Genomic DNA, 12,090 nt, shown 5'->3' on the forward strand with positions numbered 1-12,090 from the left:
CCAGTCAATTACCACCAAAAGGGGGCGTGTTCGTTCTGATGACAGGGAAATGACGTATGACTGCTCTGATGAATGAGAGAAGCTACAAGACATCCTGCGCAGTTGACCCTTCTTAGTGGTTGACCTGACATTTGACTGGCATCTAGTGTCAGTTGGTGAAACTACATCAAATGATTATGGCCTGGAAACTATTTATTGAACTTGGTACTTAATCAATGACAATAAAGTGCTCAGGTTAAGGTGTTAACTAGGTGTTAACCTACTCTGAATTCGTACATTCATGAGCAACCTGATACATTTGAGAGAGGTGAGCCAGAGAGGTTTCAACCCTTCTACATTTCCCGACCTCCTCAAGATGGTCGGGTGTGCTCACTGCGCCCCGTCATGACTCACATCCGGTGGATGAGGTCAATCTTTCCCCCCATCATCCGCCATTTCAGCCCCTGAGTTTGATGTTGGAATTGACTTCAGAGATTTGTTTTATTTTAAACCGTTTTGACAAATAAATAACATTTTTGGTTGCGACACATATTTCTTTCTAAGGGGGGTGACAAGTATTGTTGCGCAGAAGTAGGATAAAACGGTACTGTTTTAACGGTTTTGAGCGGTACCGATGCCGTGTTTTTTCCCCGAGCGTGTTCCACAGTGAGCCAAAGTTTTTGTATGAGTTGAATCCTGGTCGCGGACAGGGAGAGGCGAGGGGAAAGGCCTTGAAGCCTGGAGACGGAGTGGATTCGCAACCATGGCCGGCAATTTTGACGCTGAGGACCGTACGAGCTGGTATTGGGGACGGTTGAGTCGCCAGGAGGCTGTGTCCCTCTTGCAGGGTCAGAGACACGGCGTGTTCCTGGTCAGGGACTCCATAACTAGCCCCGGAGACTACGTACTATCCGTGTCAGAGAACTCCAAAGTCTCACATTATATAATCAACAGCATCAGTAACAACCGGCAATCTGGATCAGGTAAGACAACTATCACCCTGGCTTCCTAACGTCAGCTCACTAGCTGCTTAATAAGACACGGGAGCTTCGTTTGGGTCATATAGAGTGTAAGCTCCGGCTACAGATGGCTAGCTAAGCTAGTCTAACGTGTGTGCGGTCCATATCCATGCCCCCCGACCTCATCGTTGTTTGCATCTATCAGTACAACTAGCTAGCTAACTATTAGTAGCCACGTCTGGCTGTCTAGCCAACGTTGGTGTGGCTGATAGACAAGATGCTCCTACGACTAAGCTATCCTTTATAGTTAGCTATCATTAGTAGAGGGGGAGGCAAAATAGTACTTAACATATGGCTAGCTATATGAGTCCAGGAGTCTACTAGCCAGGCACATCTCAGTATGGCCATTTAGTCAGATGTTAAAGCATGCAACTTGAGGTGCGGGTACTTTCACTTTGCAAATCTTTTCTTGGAAGTTTGCTTTGGTTGGGCGTAGCTCGCTCGCATTACCCATTGCCATTGTGTATCAGCAGCGACTGTTTGAACTGTTACCAGTGTCAAACCCTTTCAAGAATGGAATTTGTAGTGTTTCTGAAGTAGACTCGTAAATACTTGCTCTCGTTAGTTCACCAGTGTTCTCAACTCGCTCGGTCGGTGTAGGAAAGGTAATGTGCGTTAGTTCGGTCAGACGGACACTCTTAGGTACTTTCTGCCTGTAGTCAGACTCGGCCGACCAACAGTGAGTGAGAGGGTTGGGCTGGTTGTATGAATGAATGAATGGGCTGGCTGTCAATCGGAGGATGACTGTTCAGAATGGTGTGTGTGGAATGTTTGTGATCCTGCCCCGTTGCACATGCAGGCACAGAGGCTCTTGTTACTTCCATTGGGGGAATTTCACCATACATGTCCCCCTCATCGCAAGCAAACAGCAGTGACCACTGCAGTGAACCCCCCCAGGCCTAGTCGAGTGATAACTGGAATGATTTGAACAATGAGTTGAAACGTGTGGTCTGAATATGAAATGTGCTGTAGACGACCTCACACATTCTTTCCCCACCGATTTATGAACTGGTTGATCTATCTGTGTGCTCTGAGGCACTTTCAGTTCAGCAGCCGTAGGGTTACAGTAGTGGTCTTGTCCAGGTGGAAGATCAGGCCGAAGTCAGACAACAGCAAGACCCACTTCAGCTTGGGACCACACCACTCTTATCAGAGCAGACTGATAGATAATTAACTTCTTTTCACTCGGCTGAAAACGAGACATCAGTCTGGTTCAGGGGTTTATAAGCCACCACAAGACCTGGTCATCTCAAACAATTATTTCAAAATGAAACAGATTTCACAAGGGTCCGAATACATTTAGTATCCTTGTATTCGACCCATACATATTGGTCAGTAATGCTTGTCATATTAGAATGTGTATGTATGTATAGGATAACAAACTGTTCAACCTCCATGCCCCCCCCCAAACCTCACCTGCCAGGTCTACCCCCTTCTCGGTTCCGCATTGGGGACCAGGAGTTTGACGCCCTCCCTGCCCTGCTGGAGTTCTACAAGATTCACTACCTAGACACCACCACGCTGATCGAGCCCATCAGCAAGGCCAAGCACGCCGGCTTTGTCAGCACGGCCGCTGCCGGAGCGCCCCGGGGGACCGACGAGGCGGAGTTTGTGCGCGCCCTCTTTGACTTCCCCGGCAACGACGAGGAGGACCTACCCTTCCGCAAGGGAGACGTGCTGCGGGTGCTGGAGAAACCCGAGGAACAGTGGTGGAACGCTGCCAACCAGGAGGGCCGCGCGGGCATGATCCCCGTGCCCTACGTAGAGAAGTACCGGCCGGCCTCCCCGACCAACGCAGGCTCCGGGGCCGCCGCGGGGCCCGGGGGAGTTGGGCCGGGGGCGGCGGGGGGCAGCACAGACGGGACGGGGCCCCAGCAGCCACCCCCGCTGGTGGATCCGGGCCAGTACGCCCAGCCCGTGGTCAACACCCCCCTGCCCAACCTCCAGAACGGGCCGGTCTACGCACGCGCCATACAGAAGAGGGTGCCCAACGCCTACGACAAGACGGCCCTCTCCTTGGAGGTATTCTACTCATTCATCACACACACACAGACACACACACACACACCCTCCTCTTTCTCCCTCGTTTCTATTTTTTGGGTTGACAAAACATGGGCACAAAGGGCAGAAATACCCGTAAGATGATAATGCCCCTGAAATCACAGGTACAAGGAAGATTTTTAAAAATAAAATGTCAGTGCAACTTTGGCATTCAATTTCATGACATTTCCGTGTGTGCTGTCATTTCCTTGAACAACTGCGGCTTGTCTACTGGTCAAAATTTCGCCACGTGCCATGAGCAATTTTATTACCCATCCTTTCAAGCACATTCAGAAAACTTTACTTGTCACTTGAAATCAAATGGAAGCATTTCATGTGAGCTAATACTGTAGGTCTACTGTAATGTGAGCTAATACTGTAGGTCTACTGTAGTCTGCAACAGAATGACAGCTGGAGATCCACAGATTTTGAAAAACCCCAAAACTTTTCTTGATGGGCTATGAAATATTTTATGGGATTTAAACAATTAAATCGTTTTTTAAAAGGGCAATGATAGATGCCTATAGTTGTAGCTAATGGAGGCAAAACGACATTTTACAATGCATACAGAATGAAGTAACTCCTGCTGGTGAGTACATTTGTAAATCTGTCAAAACATGAATACCATGCTTCAATTTAGAAGCTTCGGGTGTGATCTGAAATGATGGTCACCGCTGATTCAACATTTGTGATCCAACGCTGTTCCTGTGCTGCTCCTGCCTCCTCCAGCTGACTGTAACTGCTACGCATCTCACTCACGCTGCTCCTGACTTTCAAACAAACCCTATGAGTCTATGAGCCTTCTTATGGGGCTTTTCCACTACGGTGCTGACCTGGTGCTGACCCGGGTCAGCCCGCTTCGTTCCCCTTTTCCATTCGTCGTTCCAGGTCGGTTCGGTCCCAGGTCAGCTCGCTTCTTTAGCTCCACATCGAGAGCAGGGTCTAAAATTTCATATCCGGGTCTCTTTGCCAGGCTGCGTGTGACGTGTGACGCTGCACACCGTTGATTGGTCAATGGAAATCGTCATCCCATGTCCCATCCCATATATTTCTTCACTAACCGCCATCTTGAAATACCACATTCACTCTAGGAAAATGTCACTAAATTTTCTGTAATAGCTTATTAATAAAGATTCGGAAAATTATGCTGACCATCGTATTATCTTAGTTTAATGTCATTTCAATGAATCATATAACTTTTATTTACAACAAGCACAACACAAAAATCGCTATTATGCACCGTGTTTGTCCGTGAATAACACCGGCTGTGGAGGTGGTACAAACACAATACTCCTTTGCTAACTTCACCATCTGTCTACGGTCATTTTGAGCCCTTAACCACCGCGCTGACACCCCAAGAAGTTATGCTTTTAACCGTAAACTCGATGAACCGGGAGTTCGCCCGCAGCCGTCCAGCCATTTTCGCCTTTCACTCATGAGTCAAATGCCGGTTTTAACAGGGAATTCGCTCCGCGCTGTGTCCACGGTGTTCCGGACACGTTTGAATTGTTATCCTAACCCCCGGTAAACCGAAGTTATTAACCCGCAAACGGCACCGTGTTTGTCTGTGAATAACACCGGCTGTGTCATGAGTCAAATGCCGGTAGATTCGCGTCTTGTCGGCGTTTCCCGATGATGATACTACAGTTCATAAAGCAGACAAGTGAAGGCAGTGGTTTTAAGGGTTCAAAAAACATGACTTTATTATGTGTACTTAGCTTCCTCTCTCTCTTTCTCTTTCTCTCCCAAAAAAATCACGGCTGTTGCTGTGTACACCCGGAAGCTTTTTGCCAGGCTGCGTGTGACGCGTAACTCCGCCTACTATCGTCTACTCCTCCTACTAGTCCGGGTCGGTTTGTGTATAATGGAAAACCAGAACAGATCAAAGTGACCCGACCTGACCTCGAACTGATACGAACTGCACTAACGCGGGCTGCTGATGGAAAAGCACCATTAGTTACAACTTTCAAGTTCAATTTCACTACGCGTGACGGCACAGGATAGCAACTGTAGGAAACGTTTAGGGGGAATTAGCGGTATTCTGACAGGGATGGGTGCGAAACTTAGCCTGTTACAAGGCGTTTGTTCTGTGCATGGACTCATGCTTCAGGAGTCATGCACACCAAAAAGTTAATGTTTACGCCCCGCCCCAAATTAATTTAACATACCAGACAAATGATGCATGGTCCACATGCATCATTTGCTGCATCAGGTGGAGTGAGTGAACCTCCCAGGACTGTGGAAAGAAAGGCGGTGAAAAGTAGAAATGAAAGATCAATCTCTTGTCAGTAAAGTACTTGCACTTTATAATCAATTGGCAAAGATAGAAGATGAAATCAATCTCACTCATGCCAGGGCTTGACGCTTACCTTTTCCCCAGGTAGCACTGTGCTACCATGTTGAAAAATTTAGTAGCACACCAAGAATTTCAGTAGCACAATGAAAATTGCGCAATTTTCGTCAACAACGACAACAAATTATCATAATCATAACATATCAAAATGATCATAACCGGCTCTTGGCCGTAATAAAAATGGAGACTCACACAATGTAAAGGGGAAGTAAGAATCTTAATTTCAGTTGGCCCACGGTTCGGTATGAACCTCGGTTTTTGGGTCACGGTTCACGGTTCGTTTTTTTTGTTTGTTTCAAATGCTACTATTTATTTACAAACTGTTACTTTATTTTGCTTATACTTATGGAACTTTAACATTTAGACACATTCCAGAATATGACTGGTAAATTGTATAATATAAATATATATAAACAAAACACTTTCAAATGTAAAAAAATTACAGAAACACTTTCAAATGTGACGTGTTGTGGATTGGAACTACGGATCATAAACTTTCAAATGATGTGTCATACATTGAAATCCGAAAAAAGATGAAGTTAGAGTCATTTGAATGTTAGACATCAGGCACATATAGGGTTAACCTCTTTGTAATGAAACCGGAAGCAACCGCTGCTAGCAGCTAGCGGCTAACAAAACACAGCGCTACGAACTATGAGAGCTGTATCCCATATACCCATTATGCGCATTTTAAGCATATAGGACTCGCGTGAAGCATTTCTGCGACACGCGTTTCTGTTCACTGTTTTCATTCCCTCATCGCTTATACACATAGGTTTGACTGCGCATGACAGTAGTTCAGCAGTTAGTCGCACTGGTGCGATTGAATGTATTTCCAAGTCGCACAGAAATATATTCACTCGCAAATGCGACCAAAACAGTCGCACTGTCGAGCCCTGCATGCATCTCTTTATATAGGCTGTTTTTTTAGTTTTTAAAATTATTATTATTTAGGTGCCCCTATAAATTAGTCAACAGGGCCAACATGCACCCTAGACAAAAGTAATGTCCTCTACTGCCCTATATATCCCATCTCTGCTCAGGAATAGAGTGTACTGCTTTAATTGCCTACTCGTGCATGTGAGCATACGCACATTAACCGACCATCCATGCAAACAGGCACACACTCTTGTATGTTAACATGCAAACACACACAGCCATGCACAAATGGATTCAGAGCACATTCACATAAGTCGGCCAGGAGCACATGCAACAAGAAGAGCATTAGAGACTAACAGCCAGGGAACTTGATGCCTTATGTTTTCTACACAGTAGGGCTAGAATTCATTTGACAGCATCAGTCTTATTCTGGGGTCACTTCAGTGGTCGTCAAAGAGAAGAGAAGAGAGCTGAAACAACGAACCCCTCTCACCCTCATCTCCCCACAACATTATGTGTCACGGTACCCTTTTCCCCTTGTAAATGTGAGGATAGCAACAGCTGAACCTGGGCTATGGACTAGGCTTCTTTTCAGACGAGGAGCAGTTTGAAGGCTACGTGTTGTATAGGAGAATGATAAAGCAAGAGCAAAGGTCGTCTCCTAGTCGTTATCTTCTGAGTGTGATCCACTACTGTGGGTAAAGAGCGCTGCCGTGCCACACCCTCAGGTGTTTGCAGTATGTCATCAGAGGAACCATGGAGCGTGTTTACAGAGTGTGGACCAACGCAACCCAGGTTAACAGATGTGCACTTGGCAAAGTTGTTGACAGTTATTATATGCCAGTAAGCTGACACTTTAATGCGAAGCGACTTACGCTAGTGCAAGTCAGTGCCTATGCTTTTATTTTTCTATACATGGGAATTCCCCACATAAATTGATCCCACAACTTTAGCGCTGCTAGTGCCATTCTCTACCCACCGAGCCACCCAGGACCATTACTGTTACAGATCAGGGTTTGGGTCAATCGACACCATGTCGATATCAGTTGTTTTAGGGAGTTACTGGAAGTTGAATCAATGAATGGGAAAACCTTCAATTTGTGGATATTGTGGATGAATTCGCTCTGTGTAGTGTAGCGGCGGACGTCCGGTTTCCCCAAAGGACGTCATATCAGAAAACAATCATTGGAAGTACAATGTATGCGATTCGTACAATTATTATATTTATATTTTATATATATTTAAGTGTGGGTGGCTCCAATGAGCACTGCTGTGTGCCACTTTGCTAACAGTATATAGCACTAGCTAATCAGCTCTTTAGCTACCAGCTAGCTAGCTCACTATCAACAAGCCTACACATGATTAACAACAGTAACCCACAAACAACAAATGTGATTGGTTCACTTGTTCCAAGTGAAAACGTTTTGCGCCAGACATACGTAACCCTTTACGTGCCGGACCAGGCAATGTTCATGCTTCTGTTCACAACTAAGCCTTTCCTGCATTTTCCATGGAATTACACAAGGTCTTGACCAGGGAAATTGCCTGAGCAAGTGACCTTGAAATTCCATTCACACATGCCCCTTACCAGGTAAATTCCATAGAATTTAAGGGGAAAGCTCTTGAGGTTTAACTGATTGCATGACGTAATGCCTGTGCCCTCCCAGGGCGCTCCATACTGTATATAATGTGTATTTTGTGTGTGTGTGTTTGTGTTAAATTCCTGACTGTAAATATTCAAAATCTAATATTCCAATAATCTAGCCTATCTGTTTTAGTGTCTCATTATTATTATATTTTCTCTCTAGCTTCTTATTTCCGTTCTTGAGCTTGTATGGCAACCAATTCCATGTTATATGTGTGTATATATCGTAATAAACAAACGTTTGCATTTGTTTAAAAACCCCATCAAACGATCATCGGATGGCAAATTTATTTTAGGCATATCTTGAAGACGTCACGAATACGTTTTCTGTGGCGACGGAGGCAAGTAAAACCGGAAACTGATATGCCGACCTTTGGGGAAAACGGATGTTCGTCACTACACTTGTGCACAGAGCGAACAGAAGAATTGCAATTCTGTTTGTTGAGCAGATAAACCAAATGTAGATGGAACCAGAAGGGGGCTAACGCTAATTTCCGGGGGTCAATCTATTGTTCTTGTTAAATGAAACCTTTAGACATCTGTGTTCATCTGTCTGTGTGTGTGTGCAGGTTGGAGACATGGTGAAGGTGACCAAGATCAACGTCAACGGCCAGTGGGAGGGAGAGTGCAAGGGCAAGCGAGGCCACTTCCCCTTCACACACGTACGACTGCTCGACCAGCAACATCCTGAGGACGAGAGCTGAGAGAGATACATACACACACACGCACACACATACTAACAAAGTCTCAAACTCCTCTCTTCATGAATGTCCAGTCCATCCCTCCTCTACGGTCATTTCTAACCAATGACAAATGCAAACAAGCACACAGCATATAGGAAAGCGGTCAGTTATACTGACACAGTTGATGCCAACCAAGAGTTGACCCTTCCCTTCCTCATTTTGAAGTCCACACACACGCAGGCACGTACAGTAGAGTTTACACTTACACCCCAGGATTGAAGCCCTAAAACACACACTCACCGTGGAGTTTAGCCCCCCTCCCTAACCATAACCCTTGTTATCCCTGATGTCCCCTTTTACACACACTTGCGCATGCCCACACAAGCGCACGCCCTCACACACACGCCCTCACATACACACACACACACACACACATACACACCCTCACATAGACCAGACCACTTGTGTATGGCTTCTCTCACAGACTCATGGGGTCACCCTTTTGTAGTAATGGACTGTGAACCTTGGAGCGAGAAGAGGAGCCGCCAGCCTGACTCCAGAGGACTCCCTCTAGTGGAGAGAGACGGTCCTGCGACTGGGGCAGGCATTGCCCTCCACACCAAGAGTGAACACAAGACGCACTCACTGCAGGGGACCTAACCCAGCCCCCTCCAAAAACAACCTACACTACAAACAAAGTCCTTTTTTGTACTGAAATGAAATGGAAAATATTATGATAGAATTATGACAAAATATATATTATATATATGTATACCATTACATGCTAAATATTATGTTAACATTTTTTTTCTCTTCTCATATTTGATTTTCTTTTGCGTGTGCCCAGACCCCTGTGCCCCGGTGGTCTTTGTATGTGTGTCTCTTAAACACTACGACCGACTCTGGACAGCTCTAATAAGAGAACTCTGCTTGAATGCTGTGGAGGAAGAGAGTCCCTCTGATAGAAAGGGAGAAATTCCAGATGAATGTTGGGAAGGAGGTGGAAGGAGGTCTGTCACGGCTGTTCTCTGTTGCGTTGTTGTGAGAGTGTTTTTTTTGCAGAGGTTTACAAAAGGCCAGACAGAAGATACACCCCCCCCCTCTTCCCCCAGTCTCCTCCTTGATCCTCTCCTGACTCGTCTCTTCATCGTCAGATCTGTGTTCTCCTATTCCCCATGCCAAAGACACAATATGCATCTGCAGCCAACCGTAGGAACTCAGTTTGTTAGTGTTTTTGTTTGTGTACAGCCATTTTTGCAGTTAGAATATGTCACATTTCAGTAGCAGGCTGGGTCCCCATTACTGACCTAAAAACTCAACCTTCCACCCAGACACTACACCACAGCCTTAATCCTCTCATCTCGCATTTTCCCTCCACTTGTATAGACAGTAACACAGGACATGTACACATACATTATCAATGTTCCTAAATTCATCCTTTTTTCCCCCCTCTTTTTGTCAGCTACAGTTTAATCAGAATGGTCTGTGTTTGATCGAACAATTTCCCAAGCTCTAGCATCTCTGTGGTCGGCCGCCTCTCGTCCTGTGTCTGCACGACAGGGCTTCACTATGACACACACAGACACCACGGCGCCACAGGACACTACATGTCCTGATATGCTGATGACACTAAACTGGGGACGGATAATGACTGACAGGCGGGTAGCCACTGGTCAGTCGTAGTCGCATGGTTGGGTGTGGACCAATCGTAGGCACATTGGAGTGTTTAGGCCAATCATTTGGGGGAGGGTCTGTTGATTTGTCCTCTCTACCTCATGTCTGAATTGTTTAAGTGATAATGAAAGAAAAGAAAAAGAAAACTGACCTGAAGTGGTAGGCTCAGTTCATCAGTATTTTGTGGATATTATTTTGATTGATTTTTATTTTTGTGTGTGAAATGAACAATTATAGCCAAATGGTCTCCTTACACCCCCCCCAGCTTAATTTATCCTGTGGTCTTATTTTGTGTAAATGTGCACAGGGAATTACCATCTGCACGAAGTCCCAACAGTGTCTGAACCCCATCCATTCCCTCCAGCCCCCCACGTCATGTTCATGAAGCTGCAATGGTTTTTAACACTACATGAGACTCTTAACCGCAAGCCCTGTGTTGATGTTTACTACGTAAAAGCAACTTGTTGTTGACTGCATCACTGTATTTCTGAGAAAGATTTCAAGTCAAATGTATCTGAAAGTTTTTAACAGCATTAAGCTCTGTTAATAAAGAGCCTGAGGTAAAATTGGAGTTCAATATTGGAAGGAGTAATATGGCAACAGGACAGTTAAACTTGTCCTACGGACAGCTCCTAGTCACTTCTTGACCAAACAACTGGCGTCACCCCTGTGGAGGAATATCAGTGAGTGTTTCTGGATTTGAAATGATGCAGCCTGATGAGTAATGACAGAACGACTTGCACAACTGTATGAATGACACTAAAACTGAAAATGAGACAAACCGAGGGTCAGAATTTCCCACTGCACACATTATTTCAAGACAACGTTATGATTGATCAGTGGATTAGTATGCAGTGTACAATGCATCTCTTATTTCAACTTTGTTGTCTAGATTTTTAATTCTTGCAAGGAGAAAAAAAAAAACATTGCCGTGCTTCCAGTCAGTCTTTACCTTTCAATGTTGTCCACAATTATGGCACTGATTAATTGTCTTTTAGGATTATGTTCACTAGTAAGCACTTGTTGTTTACATACAGTATTGGTATCATCGTCTCTGGTAAACCTTGCTCAAATGCTCACTGCGTCCCATCAACACCATTATGCAATGTTACCATTTGAGCCGAGTCCTGATGTCTGTCCATGCATCCACAACTACCTGACATCCAACTGCCCTCTTGTGCTTAGAACAGCCAGTCTAATTTTAATAGGGGGCCATGATTTATGAGAACGATTTTGGCAGGCAGGTGAAGTAACCTTCACCCTTAGACCAATTCATACTTGGATGTTAATGTCCTTTCCATGTTGAATCCCCCATATGCACCTTAACTCCTATATTGCTATGTAATCCATTATTGGTTTTAGGAAATCATTTCTTGTTATTAATGCCAAACTATTTTTTCATTCTCCTGAATTTTGTACCCTAATCATGATTTTTTTTTTTGTGCCATCCCTTTTCATTTGAAGAGGACAGGAGCAGGTTAAAATTGAAACATTTATGATTATATTGATTTTAAGATGTGCCATTGTGCTATAACACTATATTATTTGAAGTTCAAAATTCCATTTTATTTTCTGTAGCATGTAATGTGTTAATAAACTTAGTAAATAAAAACCTATTAGCAAATTGATACACCTTCATGAATTGTTTATCAGGAAAAACTGCCCCTACTTGTTCAAGCAGAAGTCTCTGCCATTATTGTCTTAAGTTAAGTTCATGTAGTAGAGGAGAAAACACTAAATAAACCAATCATATGCAATTACATCAACATTGATTATAGTATTATTGATTACATTATTAAATTGAGTGTTGTGGTATAC

At 44.5% G+C, this 12,090-nt stretch overlaps 1 protein-coding gene across 1 annotated transcript; it reads left to right on the top strand.

Annotated features, from left to right (window-relative positions):
* The first annotated feature begins 500 nt into the window (after positions 1-500).
* Positions 501-11,894, top strand: LOC308155502 (adapter molecule crk-like). Its single transcript, XM_080528830.1, has 3 exons — positions 501-962; positions 2,422-3,020; positions 8,485-11,894. Exons 1-3 carry the CDS (start codon positions 743-745, stop codon positions 8,617-8,619), a joined length of 954 nt encoding a protein of 317 aa, XP_080384956.1. The 5' UTR covers positions 501-742; the 3' UTR covers positions 8,620-11,894.
* Positions 11,895-12,090: the final 196 nt, after the last annotated feature.

This window comes from Nansenia antarctica (assembly GCF_963989245.1).
Source record: "Nansenia antarctica genome assembly, chromosome: 4".
NCBI lineage: Eukaryota > Metazoa > Chordata > Actinopteri > Argentiniformes > Microstomatidae > Nansenia > Nansenia antarctica.

Coding starts and splice junctions, on each gene's coding strand:
- LOC308155502 (XM_080528830.1), top strand. CDS start 743: ATGGCCGGCAATTTTGACGCTGAGGACCGTACGAGCTGGTATTGGGGA. Junction 963..2,421: donor CAACCGGCAATCTGGATCAG/GTAAGACAACTA, acceptor CTCACCTGCCAG/GTCTACCCCCTTCTCGGTTC. Junction 3,021..8,484: donor AGACGGCCCTCTCCTTGGAG/GTATTCTACTCA, acceptor GTGTGTGTGCAG/GTTGGAGACATGGTGAAGGT.